The sequence below is a fragment of the Dermacentor albipictus genome, chromosome 2 (assembly GCF_038994185.2).
Source record: "Dermacentor albipictus isolate Rhodes 1998 colony chromosome 2, USDA_Dalb.pri_finalv2, whole genome shotgun sequence".
NCBI lineage: Eukaryota > Metazoa > Arthropoda > Arachnida > Ixodida > Ixodidae > Dermacentor > Dermacentor albipictus.
Window position 1 is genome coordinate 22,054,697 of NC_091822.1, and position 22,203 is coordinate 22,076,899.

Below are 22,203 nucleotides of genomic sequence, written 5' to 3' on the forward strand. Positions count from 1 at the left end.
CGCGAGGCAAGGCGGTGAAGCGAGGGAGCGCGCGTTCTTCATCGTTGGCTGCTGCTCACGGATGGATGAATGAATGTTATGAGGGTCCCATTTGGAACGGGGAGGTGGGTTGCTCCACCAAGTTCTTGCTATTATACTGCCTAGTGTCCTACCTTGGTTAAAAAAGAAAAAACTGTGAACTCCCATAACCGAACTCTCTGACCCCCTATTGCGAACTTTGGTTTTGTACGTCACCGTTTTTTCTCGTTTCCCTACTATTCTTCTGCCAATCTTCCAATCGCCTCTTATTAATCTCTATTGTGAACATGTTTACTTTTCCCCTGCTTTCGCTGAACCCAAGGGCTTCAAGGAGGCAAGTAGTGCCTACATCAACCACTGGGCAGACGTCTTCTTCTTCTTCTTCTTCATCATCATCATCATCATCATCATCATCATCATCATCATCATCATCATCATCATATTCATCATCATCATCATCTTCCTTCTTACATCTCGCCTTATAGGTGCCTGTTCCAGGTGCGTATAGGTAGGCCGCGCCCGTCCGGGCACCGTATCGTGAAAGCGATCTGCGACGTGGCCAACGTAGGCGCCCGCGCGGGCCTCATCTACAAAGTCATCTGCGATGTTTACAGAGTGCGCGTAGTGCAGTTAGGTTCTTATGCTCTGTGCTTTCGACGTTTCGTTTGCGTTAAAGCTAGAAATGCATGAAGGTCAATTTGATTGCTGGTGCTGTCATGATTCCTCACTGCAACATTTTGACAGCGAATTTTAGCACTCATCGAGTGAGATATGTTCATGTTTACCTTGGCGCGCGTCACACTGTGCTTGTTTAGTTAAAATGCGTTGGCAGGCTAGTTGCTTTGAATCCATCATAGAATGTGTAAGCGTGACTGAACGAGGACGTAGACAGAAACAGACACACGGAGACAGCGCTGTCTCTGTGTGTCTGTTTCTTTCTACGTTCTCCTTCAGTCACACTTCGACATTATGTCATTGTTAATTTAGTTAGTAAGCGAATGTTTCCATGTTTATACGGCCGATAAAACTATTATCCTTACTTCGTATAGTTGTCTCCTAATTCGCTATTTGAATCGGTGCTTCGTCTTTCGGGCGATACTGCGACTTTTCTCAGCGTGAAAAAAAGTAATTTTCTTGTTTTCTCATCCGCGCATTCGCTTCAGGTATATTGGCCACTCCGGAAGACGTTTGCGTTCTATGCCCCCATGTTCTCGACATTGACCCTTTGGCTATCAGCCGAAGTTCACCGCACTGCACCAGCGTATCCCAATGTGCAGTATTTTCACACAATAATATTGCAGAATTTTAGAAACACCAAGGGTGCATCGTTTTATTCACAAGCGTACTTACGACACTTGGTAGCGTCTGAATATGTTACTGGATGATTTTGGTCAAGATTAAATCACTGGTGGCAGCAGCAGCAGTGGATGCAGCAAGCTGGACGCCGCGCGAAAGTACACATGCCGTGAACACGTAGGTTAATATAAGGGCTTGCCTTGTAGGACTTAGGTTGCTAACTCAACGTTGTTAAACTTGGAGTGACGTTTTGAAATATCACATTTACAAATGATGCGCATTGAGTTAGGCCGCTGCACTGCGTTGAAGTTCAGCGAATGACCGGAAGGGCAATATACTAAATTATTCGGTGTGACCTCCTTCTGCAACATATGGGACCCTAAGAGCGTCGCTACCTAGGTTCGTTCTGATTGGCCGCAGAATAACCCTAGGCAGGCATCACGCTGTGCTGACCACAGCGCGCGACACATTGGATGACATTACACGTTCCATATGAAGAAAGTAAACAAAAATTGCATGCATCGTCGTTAGCAGCAAATTATTTAAGTGACCGCTTCATTTGTGCTATACTTCAGATAGATTCCAAAACGTACGTTGCATGTGCATATTTCTTGTTCTACTTGCTTCAGTCAGGGCTTCCGCTTCAACGCCGTTTTTCGGTGAGAAAATGTTCCAGGCCAGTGGAAGGCGCGCCACCATCCTTCTGCGCTCTTAGTATAGTTGTTTGCTCTGGCACTTCACACGACTCCCTGGCCAAGAAGAAGAGTGATTGCTTAAGCGAACAGTTTGTTATTTGTGTTAGGTAACTTGTGAGTGTAAAGCTGACTGGCGCAATCTTCTTTGTAATATTTGCAGCCACTTCACATCATTTGGCAAGAGGTATACAAGCAACACGGACCTATTACAGGGTAAGTTTGTGAGAATTCCAATGAGAAAAAAGCATATAATATAGAGCGTAGCACATAAACGTTTCTTAACTCATACTTATTAAATAGATATACAACACGTAATGAGCTGTGTCACTCGTGCGCTTCGATGTGCCATTATTCGCGCCTTGATGTGCTGCATTAAACGCACGGCGTTAAATTTATGGGTGAATAGCTCCGTATAAGGGCCTTGTAGACAAGAATATGAGCTTTTCGTACGATACGACCAGTATAACCAAGTTTTCCAAACTAATACACGCCTAAACTGAAAAAAACGTAAAAGACACTAAATTAAAAGTATGAATTATCCCAGACTGCGTGCTATGTATTACGCAATCCTCCTGCGAAGGCGCCTTAAACTTGAACGCCTTGAGTGACATAGGTCTGAGCGCAATTTTAATGGCATAGTGAATGCTGCATGCATATTTTGCTGAGACCACTTGTTGTTCAATCCCTGCAATTTGTTTTTTTTTTTCGAATTTGCGAAGGAAGCGATAAGTTAACAAGTTTACTCCAGATAAAATTACAAAAAAATGGCGAGCTGCATGAAAGTTGTTCAATTACAACATTGCCACCAACTTTCGATTTAATGGACAGTAATCTGACATAAAGCACAGTGTCAACCCGGACAGCGAAAAGAAAGCACGCATGGAGTGCTAGTCGAATGCCGCAAAATGTTGAGAAACTCCAGGATGCAGTACCTGTGTGACTTTCCACAGCTCTGCACGTTCCGTCTTCGTGTGATTGTACATGCGAGGAAAAAAAGCTTTTACCGGCCACGCGCAACACAAGGAGACGGCTACTTTTCCAACCAAAGCTAAATTATTTTTGTGGAATCTGACAATGACATTTAAACAAATAATTGTTTGTGAACGTTCCAAGCCTATCAGTAAGTACTAAAAACGGACTTCTTTTCATCAGGTCCTCCTTCGATGATTTCTCGAGGTGCTCCCATTCAATGACTGATGTATAAAAGCCGACGCGCTTCACCTGCTGATCAGATATTCCACGATCACCGACTGTGTTCGCTGCTGTTGTGCTTCGAGTGCAGCCTGTTTTTGAGGGCACAGGTTCACCGAACTAAACACTAGGTTCTTCATTCACAGTTTTTCTTTCTTCATCGCCCCTACCACATGACATCTGGTGGAGGTGTTGGGTAAGTCCGGTCATGAACGGTAATTCTTGCTGTGCAGATTCCAGTCGGAGTTCCTAGATGTCCTCCAGCTGTCCGAATTTGAGGGCCTTCCCATGCAGTCTTAACTTTCTTCAACTGGGCGGTGGTGGGTCCACTCACGATGGCCTAATTGGTCCACAAAAGCCGTGACTTCGTGGCCATCGAGAAGCATGTCGAGGTCGGTGGTTCTTTGTCGTGCGTTGCAGTTTGGTCTTGGCGTCGGATCACGGCTGCGCAGTGTTGACCTCTGGCTGGAACGTCGCGTCGTCAGAGCTTCTTTTGTTCGCGTATTCTTTGCTTCGAGGCTTCGTAGGGGTGGCGACGTGTCATTGATATGTCGTCGAGATAGTCTTCTCGGCGTCTTCGTCGGTCGCAGAGGATCTTCGCCAGTTCGATGAACAACAACCGAACCTCCATCGCTTGCTGCGTTTAGTTTTCCGGATATGGGCTGACGGACCAGCCACGGGCTCGGCCAGTGTATTGTCGGCGCTGTGGCGATAGGTAGCAGCTTGGTGACGGCGAACAGGACGGTCGTCGAGGGCTTAGCGAGAAGTTTTTACGCCGCTATTTCCGACGCTACAAGATCATCCGACGCATTGGTGCACTCGACTATGAGGTCGTGCCAGACGGCATTTTGCTATCACAGCGGCGCCGCTCCCGACCTGAACTGGTCCATGTTGTGCGACTTAAGCCGTTCTACCAGCGCTCAAGAACTCCGGGACGTTGCATAGAGGAACTTTGGGCCTTCTTTCTTTTTTGGACTGTGTTACTTTGGACTTTGTTTGTTGTTTTGTTACTTTTGTTTAAAATGTCCTTTTGTGTTTCGCGTTCCTCTTATGTTTGGAGCATCGGGACGACGTCTTCTAAGATTGGGCATTGAGACGTGTACTTGTTTATTTCTATCGGGCGACCACGTTTCACTGCCTAACAAATGTTATCGCACAGCGCAGGATGCGCCTGCATGTATCGGACGTTTCTCGCAAGTTATCGATGGTTCTATCCGCTTCTGTGTTCACCGAACCTTTTGTAATCTGAGTGCATGTATGCGCGACGGGAATGGTGTAGAACTGTTTGGAAGACACGTGGGTACCAGCGATTACTCTGGAACATTCGGTGACTTTTGTATCTAAGCCGACGCACTTAACCCGCTGATCAGATTTTCGACGAGTGCTGACTGTGTTCGCCGCTGTCGCCGTTCTTTAAGTGTAGCCTGTTCTTGAGGGCACAAGTTGGCCCAATAAAACGCTAGTTTTGTCATTCCCAGTGTTTGCTGCCTTCTTTACCGTCACTACCACGTGGCACTATGCATGTATATTGTCACGTTGTAAAGACGGTGAAGAACACAGTAGCCAAAATATGAACGACGAAACCAACTTTCTATTGAGGGAATCACAAAAGCAAGCAACATTCGAAGCACCGCGACAGCGGCGAGTCGGCATCTCCTAAATAGCACAAAGTCTGTGCACTTAAATCCATCATGTTATGATACGCGGCTCGACTGCCATAGAATTTAACGCGGATGCTTCCTAGTGCACCCCACTGATTTCATCACGCCGGGCTTGGAGCGAGCGCAATTTGGGTTCAAGTAGCATGATGTCATCAGGGTGTCTGCCACGGTGACCTTTCCAAATTCCCTGAGCTTTCCAGGTTTTCCCCGAACATCTTTACGAAATTCCCTAAGTGATAGGGTACTTTGTTTTAAACTATATCAAGACGGGCTAACACCATGTCACCCGATGCTGTCACTCTCTAGTAAGCACGTTAGAAATGAAAAAAAAACGGCTTAATCCCATTTTAATATTGAGGAGTAGTGTTTATTTTATTCCGACAGAAAACAGAAAGGGGGGGTAGTAACATGCACGGGGAATAAAATGCCTTCGAAGAAAATGGTAAAGCCCATTGCAAATCGAGTAAAACATTCTCAAGTACGAATATAAAGGAGATGCATAAAGAAGCAAATATTGTCGAATATTAGCTATTTCTATCAACTGATAGCATACTTATTGCTATGAGACCCGAACATTGTCACAAGTGAGATTCTCTGGCAAGAGCAGGTAAGTCAACTTCAACGGTCTTGATATGCTCTAGGCCCGCGCACAACACCTCAGTGTTGCGCTTCAATGCTTTAAATAGTTTATTTTGGTTTGGATGAGCGACACCTGCATCTCGGCGTCAGCCACACTTTGTTTTTGAAGCTGCAATACGCTTCCTTCCGCGTTCATTCCTCAAAGCGCAGGTCCTTTGTCTTCTTGTTCTCTTTCCGCTGCGCGTTCGCCACAGGGACCAAATATTTGAAGCATCCTCTTGGACAGTTGTGCAGTCAACGTCTCATGTTTTCTGGCTCCCTAGGGGCCACTAGAACGTCCGAAAATCGGGCACTTCGAAAAAATGAATGCACATCTTTTACTGTCCTTAAGAGCTCAAATCACCGCAGGAACATCCGAAAAAGCTCTGAAGGCCTGCCAGCACACTTATTAGGCATAGCGGTGCTTGTACTGTGACAAGAGATGGCAGGGGCATGCGTGTATATTTAAGGAACACATAGTGTGTCCCGTGAGAATTGCCCCTTCCCACGCTTGTTATGCTTCACCGCAAATACGGTCGCGTATGCTTCACAGCGTGTAAACAATGCTGTATTGAGGCGAAGCTAAATTTCAGCAACTGACATTACGCAACGCGTCGTACTTTCTGAGCTTCGAAGCCAATCGCGAAGACGACAAAGGCGCTGTCGGTGCGATTGCTGACAGCGGCGAATTCTTTGAATGAAAAACACGGCACCGAACGGCAGGAAGCTTGCTAGCGAACGTCGAAGCAGCTAAACCTGGTTGCCGCCATGGTGGCTACGGCTGTCAGCGGATCTGCGTGCGAGAACGCCGGTTCGAGGCGGTGAAGTAATAAAAATGGCCGTGGTGGTGGCTTTGATTATTGCCGTTTCGGACCTGCGGACACGGCATACAATCCGGAAAATCCAGCAGTGAAGGGCTTTTGCATACAAAATTTCAGTAGTTCTTATACACTGACCCGATAGGGTACGGGGTGGTGCCGCAAAGCTGTCCGAATCGTCGGGCGTCCGGAAAGTTGGTCGTTGACTGTACACTGCAATTCCTCCAGCCGACGACACGGAGTGAAAGGCCATTCGTTGCGATTCCTCTGTTACTAGAGCCAGCATTACCGCGACTTTTGTTCCCGTTCAATAAAATTGCAGCTAATATTCCCTCATAGAATAACAAATTCTCTGAGTTTTCCCTCAGTATTTCCTCACTACTCAAAGTGCCTGATAATTCCCGGTTCTCCCACTTCTGGTTGCTATACACCCTGGGACTCGTAAAGGAAAGTGCACACGCCTCATATCTATAGGAGGAGTTGCGCGAGCACAGTCGGCAGTCCGCGGAACCTCATCTGCGATCAGACGCGTCGACTATTTATACGTGGCTCAATGAACCTGGTCGCGTTGTTTCCGGTGCACGCGTAAGTTCCAGCATGTACAGGGTCGTCCACTCTCAGGATGAACACGGCTCAGCGTGGCATCGCTACGCGGAGCGCCAGTGCGTTCGGCGCACCCGCGCATTGTCGCGAAGCGGCGCAGGCGCACAGGGGAAGTGCTTCGCGTCGTCTGATACAGCGCTGGAGCACTACATTTTGTGAAAACTTTATTCTGAATGTCCGGCGATTTGTGCGGGATGGGGCCATAAGCACCCCAGCGTAGGTGACGGCCTCGAGCCCTTGGACACGGGCGGCTTCCTCGGCGGGCCGGACGGCCCGCAGTTAATCAGCAAGGCCGTGACTGAGCAGGGCTGCCTCCAAACGCGCCCCTCGGTTCCAGACTGCCATTTGTACCCCGTCCGTCGGGGACTCCTGCTGCTCGCTACCGGCGCATGCCCCCAGCATGTGCTGCAGCGTCGATCTGCCTCCGCGCGCTTTACAATCGTCGGACGAATAAATGTCGGGGTAGCATGCGGTGAAGGATCGCCGGTTTCGGACATGATTGTGTCCGCAATTGCCTCCAGCCAACCGCCTGTTTCTTGTTAGGTTTGGCGTGCGCTGGTGGGTATTTACATCTGTTCAATCTGTAGTGTTGCGTGATGTCTCTGAGAATGGTCATGCGATCCCCCCAGGTCCACTCCCGCATCGCTCTCGCGGTGGGCGGGACGTCGGGATTACCGCGCGGGCGCCGCGGCGCGGGCAGTCTCGTTGCCCGATTACCATCTTGAATTTGGAGAATGCGGGCCGCTTCCCGGAAAATCCGGCCGCTAGCGTAGTTGCGTATCGCTGCCTGCGAATTGCTTATTATAGACAGCTTTAGTTGGGCGTCCGCAACCAACCACGTACGCAGCGCGGGATGTCGTGCTTACGTAGCTAAGCGCGCGCGCATGAAATGGAAATAGTTGGGCGGACGCGAAAGTTGAGAAAGGGATTGATAACTTGCAGGAGTAAGAACCAGTAGTGTGCTGCTGAGCGCCGCAAGTACGCCCCCTTCTGAGACTGTGCGGCCAATGGGGTACCAGCGCTGGATAGGCGGCGCGTCGATGGATGGATGTTATGAGCATCCCCTTTGGAACGGGGCGGTGGGTTGCGCCACCAAGCTCTTGCTACTATACTGCCTGATATTCTACCTAGGTTAATCAATGAAAAAAGAAAAAAAAAACACTGTGAACTACCACGCCCAAATTTTCTGATCTCCTATTGCGAACTGTGCTTTTGTACGTCTCCGTCTTTTGTCGTTTCCCTACTTTTCTTCCACCAATCCTGCAGTCGCCTCTTACTAAAGCCTATTGCGGACATGTTTGCTTTACCACTGCTCCCTCTGAACCCAAGGGCTTCAAGGAGGCCGGTGGTGCCTAAATCGACCGCTGGGTAGACGTCTTCACATTCTAATAAAACATGCTCCGTAGTTTCCCTAGCTTTACCACAGCAAGCACATGCTTCTTCGTCCTTCTTATATCTCGCTTTATAGGTGCGTGTTCTAAGGCATCCTGATCTCGCTTCGAAAAGTAATGAGCTTCCCTTTGAGTTATCATAAATGGTTTCTTTCCTGATTTCGTTTTTGCCTCTTAAGTAGTTACTTATGGCAGGTTTCTTTTCCATTGCCGCTACCCATGAGATTAATTCAGCTTCTCTGACTTTCCGCTTGACTTTGTTGTTGTGTTGTCCACCCTACAGGCCGCATACTTGCTGGTAAGCTTCCTAGTTCTTTTCCTCCACTGTGAATCAATGTTTTTCCTGTACAGATACCTGAACACTCTCCCAGCCCATTTACTTTCTTCTATATTCCTCAGCCGTTCTTCATACTCAATTTTACTGCGAGCTTCCCTCACTTCAAAGCTAGTCCAGCACATATCACCCTGCACAGCTTCATTTGTAGTCTTCCCGTGAGCGCCCAATGCGAGGCGAGCCACTGACCTTTGGTTCCCGTCGAGTCCTGATTGTACCCCTGATTTATAGCAAACAACCGCATTTCCAAAAGTAAGTCCTGGAACCATTACACCTTTCCACATACCTCGGAGGACCTCGTACCTATTGTATCCCCATAGAGCTCTGTGCTTCATTATGGCTGCATTTCTCTTCCCCTTTACTGTTATGTTTTTTTCCTGTGTTTCCATATATCCATTGCCTTCGTTTATCCATATACCAAGGTATTTATATTCTGTTACCCGAGGTATTTCTTGGCCCTGTATCTCCACTGTCTGTTCACTGTTTTCATTGAATACCATAACACCTGATTTTCTAACACTAAACTTCAAGCCTAAATCGTTGCCTTCCTGTCCACAGATATTAGCCAGACGCTGCAAATCACTTTGCTTGTTAGCTAGCAACACAATGTCGTCCGCATAGAATAAACGAAAAAAGTGCGTTGCACGCCGCCCTGGCGAGGAAACGCGGCATACTCCAGCCGCTCGACGAGACGACACGTCCGCGGCCGTTTCATAGTTCGCATGTTCCAATTTTTGCGCCGCTTCAAGTGGACAGTTTTGGTAAAGAAGCTAGCCATCAAGTGAAGAAATGACGAAAGAAGCTTTTTAAGCTTTATGTACTTTTCGCTGTGTGTCGCGGCAAGCACGTGCGTTTATTAAATGGTTGCGCCGTGTGCCATTCCCATGCTTGTGCGGCAGCCTGACTCGCAAATGTAGCAGTTACGGCGCCGGCCTTTCTGCGCTATGGTTTCGGAAGTATTAGTTGGCCTGAAGACATTCCATACTTCTCTGGTTAGACATAAGAAATTCTGATGTTACTTCGCCACAGCAGTCAATGGAGAAGAGAGCTTTATCGCATCAGCTGACTCGGGGAAGCAAAGGTTTGACTGCTCCGCTGCTTGACCCATAGCAACCCTGGCTACATTTAGCACTAATTACATAAATTTACCGGATGCATCTCAGCGCCACGTCCTCATCCTCATGCGCGTTTTCAAAAACACATAGGCGGCTTAGTGGCACGTGCGCCGGCAGTATGCGTACACAAGTCGTATTACAAGGCAGCTTCCCTGCCACATTATTCTTGGCAATGAATGGAAACTATTTACCTTTCGTATCGTTCGCTTGGTGTGCCGGCATTGGAAGGAGCTTGGCGGTGGTATTGCGAAGGAAAAATGGTTCGTACATATGCCTGATGGTGCATTCTATTCCTCATTTTGTTTCCGACGAAATGCCGACTGCAGCTTCTGCTGTTGGGTACTGACTGCCACGGCTGACCGTCTTCACTATCGAATAAACCAAGCACACACGCGAAATTCGATTTAGAAACCAGCCCGACAGCGCTTGACAGGGCGACAACACGGAAACTTACTCCGCTCGCCTGACTCTTGGATCCAACGCCGCCTCCGTTCTTGTTTGTAGGGTTTAGATGGAAATACGCAGAAGGATACATCCTCCCTCATTCCGACGTAATTGTGACACTTGTATACGCAACAGTACCGTCGGCGCGTCCTTTTGTTTTCCTTCGACTTTCAGCGCACGCAACGCCGCTACCACTAGCAATTTTCGTCCGCGGGAGCGGCTGCATTGAGCACGTTCTGACCGCCAGGGTGGCGCTGCAGGCGTCGTGAAAACTTCAGCGCTGGTTCCCCATATCAGCCGCCACGAAGTCAAACGGCAAGCCGGAGTCATATCTTCAGTAAAAACGACATCGAAAAACGCACTCTCGCGGACACGCGAGAACACGGGAGAGCGTCCCGCAAGGCCCGCTGAGCCCGCAACGGACGCTACGCTGCTTTTGAAAAGTTGCGAGTACACGCAAGATACCGTGCGGGCTCCTGCGTACTGCGCATGCGCACTGACGCCTCCGCGGGTTTGCTGCGTACGCAGAGCTCCTGCGGACGCGGAACTACAGCTGTCTATTATCACCTCGGCGTCCGTGGTTGCCACAGCGAGGGCTATCGCCATTTCCTCGGCCGCCTCCGTCTTTTCCGTGCGTATCGTCGCGCTCGCGACGCAAGTTCCGCTGTGGTCCGTCATTGCGACCGCGAAACCGCGTCGCCGCTCGTAAAGGCCCTGATGTTGTGAACATGCGGGATGACGGTGCCGTCCGATGTGACTACTATAATTTATCTGTGCGCTCGGCTGCGGAATCGGCGTTCTTAGGCTTGCGGCCCCTGCGCGTGGGTATGTAGAGCAGGAGCTCCGATTTGGCCGCGGAGCATTCGAGGCCCGTGTCGCGCAGATACTCCTGCACCGCGTCGACAGCCGCCTGCAACGTTTTGCTCTACGTGGCCGCCATTTCCCTCAGCAACCCCGAGCGTGACGTCATCGGCGTACAAGCTGTGGTGGAGGCCTTCTATCTCTGCTAGTTTCTGGGGCCCCCCGAGAAGCCCGAGCATGGGCGAGATGATGGAGCCCTGCGGCGTGCCCGTGCAGCCTATGTCTATGTCTTGCGATTCCAGTCCGCCGATCGCTATGTGGGCACGGCGACCAGTAAGGAAGTCCTATACGTAGTCATACTGCCGCGAATCTTTGCAGTGTTTGTTCATTCTTCAAATCTGCCGCCACGCCGCTTTATCCCTTCGTTTGCGACGCAAGACGCGCCCAGATTCATCTCGATTCATAGCACCCAGACAGAGCTGATTCTAGGTTGTTCGAGAATGTTCTAGTAACTTTGCATGCTTTATCTAGAAAGCTCGCTATCAGCTTTTAAATTGAGCTCGTACGACAGCGGCGGGCATTATGCTCGGCGACCGCCGAGCACGCTGGTCGCTTCGCCGCCACCGAGTGATTCAGTCCATTGTGGGTGAAAATCAGCCCAATAAACAGTTTTCTGTTGAACTTTTGTCCGTCTTCATCGCTCCTGCGACTGCCCTCACCACTACGTGACATCTGGTGGAGGTGCTGGGTAGCTTTCCATGTTCCGCACGCCTCCTTCAACTCGTGAAGCCAGCCCTCAGCGCTTCGCACCCGAATACGAGCCAGCAGCTCAGCGAGCCAGCTGACGTCTCCAGGGAGAGGATCCTGAGTTCGGGACCCTGTCGGACCGCACCAGAAAGTGAAAAGACGCCGCTACGAGTACCGCAACCTCGCCGAAGATGACGACACCAATCATACTGCAGCAGCCGCGGGTGCCGCCAACCGCCAATGAATTCCTAGGCGAAGACCCCGAAGAATGGTTGGACCAATTTGAGCGCGTAGCATCGTTCAGCAAGTGGAATGATGCGGCAAAAATTGGACAGGTATTTTTCTCATTGGAGGGCTCCACACGCACGTGGTACGAAAACCACGAGCAGTCCCTAACGACATGGGTACTATTGAAGGTATTCAGCACTGTCGTGAGGAAAGAAAGAGCCGAACGACTGCTCGAGTCCAGGATCCAGCTGCCAAATGAGCCCGTCCGTGGTTACGTCGAAGAGATGAAGCGCCTATTTCGCCGCGCCGACCCCGAGATGACCGAGGAAAAGAAAGTTCGGTTTTTAATGCGCGGCGTAAAGGAACAACTCTTTGGCAGCCTCGTCCTCCCGCCGCTAAAAACAGTCGAGGAATTCATGCAAGAAGCCAGCACAATTGAGAAGACCCTCGACGTCCGGGCTTGGCTATACAACCGCCCTTCCTCTGTCTGTGCAATCCGTCCGCACACGACCTTCACCACCAGCTACAACACGCGGGAAGTGATCCGCGAAATCGTTCGCGAGGAGCTACGCCGATTACTGCCATCTTCCGCACAGCCGCAAGCAGCAACTCTCACGGATGTGGTACGGGAAAAAGTGCAACAGGCGCTTGGCACCCCGACGGCCACAGAACCCCAGGCCATGATGTACGCCGCTGTAGTACGCACTCCTCAGCCCAAACGACAACAACTACATCCTGCCCGACATGAACAACTTGTTCCCGAACACCGCCTCCCTGCCCCCGGCCGCCCAGCCTACGAGCAACGCTCAAGCCCCAGGGAATGCGACACCTGGAGGATTTCCGACAACCGGCCGTTGTGCTTCCATTGCGCTGAGACCGGCCATATTCTTCGTCACTGCCCGTACCGACGTATCGGTCTTCGAGGATTTGCCGTTGACGTCCCACGACCAGGCTTCGGCCAACGTCCGCAGGAAATCGACGAGTACCTGCGGCCTTTCGCGCTCATCATCACCGTCAACCTCGCGCTTTGCGTCGCCACGCCGCAGCTACGCCGCCGCGGTACGGGGAAGGTCTCCCAGCCCCCGTAGGGGAAACTAAAGACAGCAACCTCTGGAGGTGAGGTTGCTCACGAGCGAAACGCCGAAGATCTTCCACCGACCACGCTCCACGAAGACTCTACACCCGCTACGCCACATGAAGAAGCTCCAATCGCTGCACTGAGGCCGCAGGAAATGAGAACCCCGACCAGGACGCGAACTGCCTTCAAAATGACGCCGCCTCCCAGAAAAGCTTCGACGATACGCCCCACCCACGACTCGAATATGCGACGAACCAGTAACCCGATGCCGAGGGCGACGTGCAATGCAAGAACCAAGACATCCGACTTAGAAGTGACTATCGACGGCTGGAAAATTACCGCTCTAGTTGACACTGGAGCCGGTTACTCAGTGATGAATGGAACATTCGCTGCGCAGTTGTGGAAAGTCACGACCGCTTGGGATGGCCCCACAAATTTGCACCGCAGGGGGCCACCTCTTTACGCCATCAGGACGATGCACAGCGCGAGTGACTATCAAAGGAGACACCTATCCTGCGACCTTTGTTGTGCTACCGCCATGCTTCCACGAAGTGATCTTGGGCATGGATTTCCTTAGTGAGCATCCGGCGATCATGGACCTGCGTTCCAAGCTGACCACGCTTTCGACGGACGAGGCCATCCCTTCGATGAGAACTCTGAAAAATTACGTTGCCCTGAGTATTCTGAAGGAAGAAGTGAGCGTCCCACCCCGTTCAAGAGTTATCGTGACCGTAGGTGCTATGAAAGCCATTGAGTGGGCATGGGAGCAGCCATCGCGGAAGCATGGCTAATCCCTTCGTTTTCTTCGCTCCGCAGGCCCTTGTTACCCTGGTTGTCTACTACGTGGTCGCCATGCCGTCCGCCATACCGCCCTTGACAGTGTCGCTCACCGGAAGCCCCGTACAGCACTACCGCCTGGAAGGTGCGCGCGCACTCAACGAATTCATGCCTCGGATCACCGAATTCCCTGGTATCAAGTTGACAAGATCGACGCTAGAATCAAGTCCCGCCCCGTATTTATATGCCTGGCCGCAACCTTGTGCTTTCAGTGGGCATGGGAGCAGCCGTAGCGGAAGCATGGCTAATCCCTTCGTTTTCTACGCTCCGCAGGTGTGTAACCGCTTTTCTATTTTCGCTAGAAGGTCGGACGACCGCTGCTTGGTAGTGCTCCCATGCCCACGGGTGCTTTGTGAAACCCTGTGCAATTGCTCTCATTCTTCTTTGTTGTTGCTCTGCTGCGGTGACATTGAGACTAACCCTCGTGCAGCCCGCACTCGATCTACTCAAACCGAAAGCGATTCGGAGCACGCGCAGATAGGTGTCATAATGCAGATGCTGAAAAAGACAAATGACTGCATCAAGGAACTATCAAAATATTTTTCATTGGGCCAAGCGCCTGCAATAGCCGCTATTAAAACAATCAGAAAACTGGCAATAGAAGCCCTTGGATAACTAGAGAAATAATACACTTAAAGAGGGTAATAAAACGTAAACGAAAGAATTGTAAAAAGAATCCTAGCTCTCAGACTCGTTCCACCATTCAATGTCTTGGAAGGAATCTTAAGATACTTGTGAAAGAATCCAAAAAAAGGTTCTTTGGCATCACAATCCCAAAATTTCTAAAAGAAGCACCGGGTAAATTTTGGAGATATATTAATCCATCACCGAATGTTCGCTCAACGACACAATCTAATGAGCATCCTTCTTCCGAGAGTTTCAATGATTATTTTGCATCTGTGTTCACTGAAGACAACGGGATTATGCCGATTATTGTAACTCCATCTGACAGGCCGCCTATTGCTGACGTTGAAATTTCTGAACAAGGTGTGCTCAACTTTTTGCTTCGTTTGAACATAAAGAAAAACCCTGGACCCGATGGCATCCCTAACGAGTTTCTTTATCGCTATGCCGAATGGAATTCTAAATATCTTGCATTAATTTTTCGGTCTTCACTTCATAGTGGTTTTTTACCAAAGGTATGGAAGCAAGCTAAAGTGATTCCTGTCCTCAAAAGCGGCAGTGCTGATAATTTAGCAAATTATCGTCCTATATCAATCACTAGTACCTGTTCAAAGATGCTTGAACATATCGTCTCGAAACATCTGTTAACTTATATTAATGAACATAATTTGTTATCTATCCACCAACATGACTTTCGTCAAGGCCTATCCACAACATCTCAGCTCATCGAATTAGCCCATGATCTTTCAGAAAATATTAACTCTCGGGGACAGACGGATCTGATCTTCATGGACTTTGCTAAGGCATTTGATAAAGTGTCTCACCATAAACTACTAAGAAAAATTGATGTTATGTTCAAAAATGCTGCTATTACTCAATGGTTTTCATCCTATTTTCTTTCTCGTGAGCAATATGTCGAAATTAATGGTACAAGGTCTCAGATTTCACGCGTTAAGTCTGGAGTTCCCCAAGGCAGTGTTTTGGGCCCCCTTTTATTCCTCCTATTTATAAATGACCTCCCGAATGAAATAGATGTTTCCATCAGGGTCTTTGCAGATGACTGCATTATATACAATAAAATAGATGCGGTAGGAGACCAGGCTAAATTACAAGCAAATTTACAAAAAATAAAGAAATGGTGTCATGAATGGCAAATGGTGCTAAATCCGTTAAAAACTGTAGTTATGACAGTCTCTAGAAAGCTAAATTTCTTAAACTACTCTTACTTTATTAATAATCATGAACTGATTAGAGTTGATCAGCATAAGTATCTTGGCATGATATTCACAAGTGATCTTCGCTGGAACCACCATATAGATTATGTGTGTGCCAAGGCCAACAAGTCACTCTGGTGTCTGAGGCGCAATTTGCCATTCGCAACTCTAGAAACGAAACTTCTAGCCTATAAAACATTAATTAGACATATAATTGAATATGCTAAGGTGGTCTGGGACCCTTACACCGCTATAAATATATCAAAAATCGAACGAATACAGCGTCTGGCAGTCAGATTTATATTCAATAAATATCAGCGGACGGACTCCCCTTCTCAACTTTGTGTACAGGCAAACCTACCAACATTACAGGCTAGATCTAAATATGAAAGACTTAAATATATTTACCTAATCATTCATCATCATGTTCATATAAGGCATACAGACTTTTTTGGAATTCTTTCTGGTGAAACCACTAGACATCGTCATTCAATGTTCATTCGTCCCCCTGTTATACATACCGATTGTTTCAAATACAGTTTTTTCCCGAGAGCTATCAAAGAATGGAACTCCCTGTCGGAAGAAGCCGTTTCATCCTCATCCATTAATTTCTTCACAAAACACATTGGAAATATCCTAGTTTGTAAATAATATACTTAACTTTGTGTCCTTGTTATCTTCAGTGGTTTACGCTGTTACCTTTTGGTGTTATTAATTTTAATTTATTGTCCCCTTTTTTGTGTTTCAATGTACGATTTTCCTTGTGCAAAATATGCGATTTATAATTGTTCATATTCCTCTCCTGCTATAGCCCTGTGTAAGGGCTGGCAGTATCTGTAAATAAATAAATAAAATAAAATAAGTCTAACCAAGAAACATTAGAATATAGGCTCACTGACATGCTTAACAGCATTGAAACTCTTGAACGTAAAAGCATCGACTCTAGCTCCACGAGTCATCACATAGCTGCCGTGCACGATACTGCCACGCGCCTGACGCCACAGCAAGCTTCAATCCAGAATCGCATAGACGATCTAGAATCTAGATCTAGATGCAGAAAGCGCTCGCCGTGTTGTCCACCATGATGGACAGTAGCATCTCGGAATCCGAGATCGAACGCGCACACTGTTTAGGCACTTTCACAGCATCAGGATGTCGGCCTGTTATTTTAAAGTTTACTTCTTTTAAAACTAGACAAAAAGTGCTGGAATTACGGTCAAAATTCAAAGCGGATGGAATGTCAGGTGCCGAAGACTTTTCGCCGCCACTCGCCATGCTAGAAGAAAGCTGGTTGAATTTGTCAAAGATTTTCCCGGGTCACGGAACTTCCAGCTGCGGCACAAGAAGCCCATTGTCCACAATAAACGTTACGTGTGCGACGCAGCCGGCAGCAACATTAAAGAGCTAAACCCGCCCATTACTGGTGATTCAACTAACAGTGTATCGCGAGCTTCAGCGCCAAACTTGACTGGCGAAACATCACCATAGGTAAGCGCGAGGGGACGTGGTGGTATGTTGCCGGCACCAATTGTGTCTGTACTTTTGGCAAATGTCAGAAGCGTACTTAATAAGCGTGAGTCACTTGAATCAGTTGTTGACACGTGCAATTCATCTATCATTGCGCTCACTGAAACCTGGCTTCACCCAAACATTACTGACAACGAAATATTTCATGACGCACCTGGCTTCAGCATTTATCGCTGTGACCGTGAATCACGTGACGGAGGCGGTGTTATGTCGGCTATTTCGCGAGATATTCCGTCCACCTATATGGTCCACCTATGGTCCACCTATATTCAAACTAATCTAGAAATTGTGTGGGCGCACGCTTATATCTGCCATAAAAGCTTTGTGTTTGGGGTTTGCTATCGTTCACCCAATAATTGCTCAAATTTTGCTGCCCTCTTACATGATGCCATTGATACCGTTATTTTACGTCATCCTAACGCTTTCATTTTTCTTTTGGGAGACTTCAACTTTCCCAACATTTCCTGGTCTTCTGAGCCACCGGCTTTGAAACCGTTTTCATCAGAAAGCTTTGACTTCATTAATCTTTGCTCGGCATTTTCTCTTTATCAGCTTGTCTCTCAACCTACTAGGCTATCGCTCAATACGGCAAATATGCTTGACGTTATACTAACGAACTGTCCTGATATGGTCTCTGATTTATCGTATCTGCCAGGTATTAGCGATCATTTACCGCTCTGTTTTGAAGTAAAATATTGTCAGTCGATAAACCGGAGAGTCCAAAAGTCCCTTCGTAATTACAGTAAAGCAAACTTTGAAGCTATAATTATCGAACTGTCTACGTTTCTCAACGTTTTCTTAGATGATATTGAAAGCCGTACCACGGAAACTAACTGGAATATGTTTACAACAAAAGTACATGAACTAATCGACAAGCACATACCTATGCGCACTATTTCTTCGCATTCAAAAGCACTTTAGTATAACTCGAATTTAAAACGACTCTGTAACAAACAAAAGCGGCTTTATCGCTCTGCCAAGCATTCTCCCTCCGAGCAGCGGTGGAATGCATATGTGAAAGCGAATAATGTTTGTCTCCGCACTGAAATGTTCTCGTAATAATTTCCTACAAAATACTCGCCAGCTATGCTCAGTAATGATCCAAAAAAGTGTTGGCGAACCATTCACCCCGACCGTAATAGCGAAATCACGTTACTTGACTCTTCTGAAGATGCGATTCCATTTGCCGACTGCTCTGTGGTATTAAATGATGCATTTTGCCGTAATTGTGTTACAACCTCGTCTACAACACTTCCCAACGTGCAGTGTTTTGATTCTCTAACAATGGATCCACTAATTATTCACCCCCTTGGCATCGAAAAAATTATCGAATCATTGATGGTGTCCTCAAGCCTAGGAATTGACCTTATCGATGCAAAATTCTAAAAAAGTACCAAAATATATTCTGGTATTATGCTATCCAAAATACTCCAACTGTAGCGAAGAGAGACGCTAGTGGGTTCAGCGCTACTGGCTCTAAACAGTAGTGGGTCGAGCGCTCCTGCTCAGCAACGGCTCTCGTGCTTGGAAGCTGTGACTGCCCTGCCCGTCGACGTTGCGCTGCTCCAAGCTCTGCCAAATGAACACCTTTAGAATTGGTGGAGGTGATGGGTACCCTCAGGCGATCATCCTGGAACTCCGGTCTCGTACCCTACCATCTACCATGCCCCAAGACGCCTCCCAGCAAACGCCTCCTCCTGCACCCACTGCGTGTCCCGGGGTGCCTCGTCATCGCGACCCTCCTATCTACACTGGGGCGGACGACACTGACGTGGACGAATGGCTCACGACGTACGACAGGGTAGGCGACCATAGCAAGTGGGACGAAGCGGCCAAACTGAACCATGTTCTGTTCTACCTCGCTGGAGTTGCCAGCCTGTGGTATAACAACCATCAAGCAGAGTTCCAGACATGGCCGGAATTTAAGACTTCCCTCGCCGATGTATTTATTTGTTTATTTATAGTACCCTCTGGGCTTACAATGAAGCATTACAGAGGGGAGGGGCTAATAAATACAGATAAGTATGCAAGAAAGGAGAAAGGAAACACGAATACTAATCAGATTACAATGCATGGTACAACGTAAAAATAACTCGAGAGCGACACAAAAAAGCATAATGCGGTAAAAATATAATTATACAAAGAAAAACGGAAAACTTCAGTAATACAGATTAAATATAAATACATGGTGTATAGGACAGGTTAGAGTGAGACGATAAGCACAGAATGATAGAAAATAAAGTATAATACAATATACAATGTTTGCAGATTAGGTAGATAATAAAAAAGAAAACTTATCAAGAATACTGTTCAGGAGAAAACGGAAATGCTTCGTTATACATTCATATCAAGGCATACTAGATGATATTAGTAAGTGCCTTACGGAAGTTATCTGTGTTAGTTATACAGACTAGTGGATCCGGTAGGTGATTCCATTCCTGGCATGATTTTGGAAGAAATGAATTACCATAGGTAGACGTTTTGTGGAATGGGATGTTCACCTTATGACGATGGTCCATGCGTGCAGAAGTAAAAGAGGCTGGTTCGATAAAGCGCGATTTGAGTGTAGGAATTAAGTGGTATATTTTATGGAACAGGCAAAGTCGAGCGATTTTTCTGCGTTTGGAAAGGAGAGATATGTTGAGGGCAAGTTTGATGCTAGTTACGCTTGCTGTGCGCTGGTAATTGTTAAGAATAAAACGAACGGACCGATTCTGCACAGCTTCTAAGCTGTTAATGTTAATTGATGAGGGTCCCATATTGAGGATGCATACTCTAGATTAGGCCGAATGTAGGTGACATATAGCTGTTTTTTTAGGGAAGAAGGTGCGAGTGAAAAATTTCGTTTAAGATAGCCCAGCATGCGGTTAGCTTTTGATGTAATGTGTTCGATATGTCGTTTCCATGAGAGATTTGTAATGTCCACTCCGAGATATTTATAACAAGATACTGATTCAAGTGCCATTTTGTTAAGATGGTAGGTATAAAAAGATACTTGGCTGCATGAGATTCTCATGAATTTACATTTTGAAGGGTTAAGATTCATGTGCCAGCGGGAGCACCAGGTTGTAACGTTATCAAGGTCTGATTGTAATGTAAGCATATCAGAATCATTAGTTATTTTTCGGTAAATTACGCAATCGCCGGCAAACAAACAAATAGAGCTAGTGATTTGATTAGGCAGGTCGTTAATATAAATGAGGAAAAGTAAAGGCGCCAACACAGAGCCTTGTGGTAGACCCGATTCTACTGGCACCTCTGGTGAGTCATTGTCATTGATGGTTACATATTGGGTACGATTACAAAGAAAGCTGCAAATCCATTTGAATATTAAAGGGTCAATATTTAGAAGGCTTAGGTTACAGATAAGTAACTGGTGATTAACTTTATCAAAGGCTTTAGAAAAGTCTAAAAAAATACAGTCCGTCGCAAAACCCGAGTCCAAGAACGCATGCAAGTCATTAGTGAATGTTATTAGTTGTGTTTCACAAGAAAAAGATTTTCTGAAACCGTGCTGATAAGGGCTAAAAAAATTGTTTGATTCAAGAAAGTTTACAAGGTGAGTGAAAATGATGTGCTCAAAAATTTTGCAGGGTACCGAAGTTAATGAGATGGGTCTGTAATTCAAAGGGTGATGTGGGCTTCCCGATTTAAAAAGCGGGGTAACCTTACCGGTTTTCCAATCAATGGGTAGGGCACTGTCGTTAAGTGATGTAGTAAAAATAAAGGTAAGTATGATGGAGCTGTATTCTGCAGTGTTTTGGAGAAACTTGGAATTAATACCGTCAATACCACATGATGATGACCGCTTTATCGTGAAAATTCTGGCTCGGATACCTGCTGGGTCCAGGGTAATGGGATCCATCGCTGGAAAGTTGAGGGATGTAAAAGGGGGATAGTCACTTAAATTTTCTGTGCAGAATGATTGGGCAAACGTGTTGTTTAGTACAGAAGCGCAAAGATGATTCGGAACTTGATCGCCTGAATCGTTTACGAGACTTATAGCGCTACCTTTGGTACATTTCATAACGTTCCAAAAGCGTTTTGGGTTAGTTTTCAACAGAGATGGTAGGGTTGAGTTAAAGAAGTTAAATTTGGACGTCTTTAAAGCGCTTGTATAGGCTTTCGCAGCGGATGTATATGCTAACCATCGATCAGCGTTTAGTGACCTTTTGGCGGAACGAAAAAGTGTGGATGTTTATTGGATAATCTTTTCAGATGGTTATTGTACCAAGGTGTGTTAGAAGACTGATGAATTATTCTAAGTGTAATATATTTGTAGATAAGATGCATTACTGTAGATTTAAAAGGCAACCACATTTCTTGAATTGATAAGTCTACACGTGTTATAAGGAAGTAGTCAAGAAAGGATGATAGCTCAGAGTTTATAGCGTTAAAGTTAGCCTTTTTGTAATCCCTAATATGCTTGGTGCATTTCTTTACTTTTGTAGGCGGGATGGAAATGTTAAAGTGTAAGATGTCATGGTCGCTTAGGCCAGGCACGTGGGTTACTGGTGAAACCTCATCAGTATGAGTGGTAAGAATCAAGTCGAGCAACGAACTTGTAGTAGATGTGACGCGTGTTGGTTTGATAACGAGCTGTGCAAGGTTAAAATCTACACAAACGTTAAGAAATCCTGTAGCCTCTGCAGATGTCGTATTAGAAAAGGGGCAGGAACGCGACCAGTCGATAGTGGGGAAATTAAAGTCACCTAAAAGAAACACAGGTGATCCAGGAAATCGAACGGATATTTCGCTTAGGGTGTCATGAATTTTGTCTGCAAAATCGCTATCGGGATTAGGGGGACGATAACAGACCCCTATGATTATTTTTTTGAAACCATAGGCAGCACCACAGCAATTCCAAATTAGTAGTTACATTCAAAAGGAATGATTCAAAACTAGAGTTAATAGCAATTAAAACACCACCGCCTATTCTATCGGTGCGGTCTAGCCGATATAC

The 22,203-nt window shown here is 47.0% G+C and overlaps 1 protein-coding gene across 1 annotated transcript in view; it reads left to right on the forward strand.

Annotated features, from left to right (window-relative positions):
* The window catches only part of LOC135897944 (cytochrome P450 3A9-like), a 336,077-nt gene that overhangs the window by 60,995 nt on the left and 252,879 nt on the right, over positions 1–22,203 (forward strand). Inside the window, exon 3 of the mRNA XM_070532782.1 lies at positions 2,170–2,222. Within this exon, the coding sequence (XP_070388883.1) occupies positions 2,170–2,222 (53 nt within the window). The remainder of the gene's footprint in view (positions 1–2,169; positions 2,223–22,203) is intronic.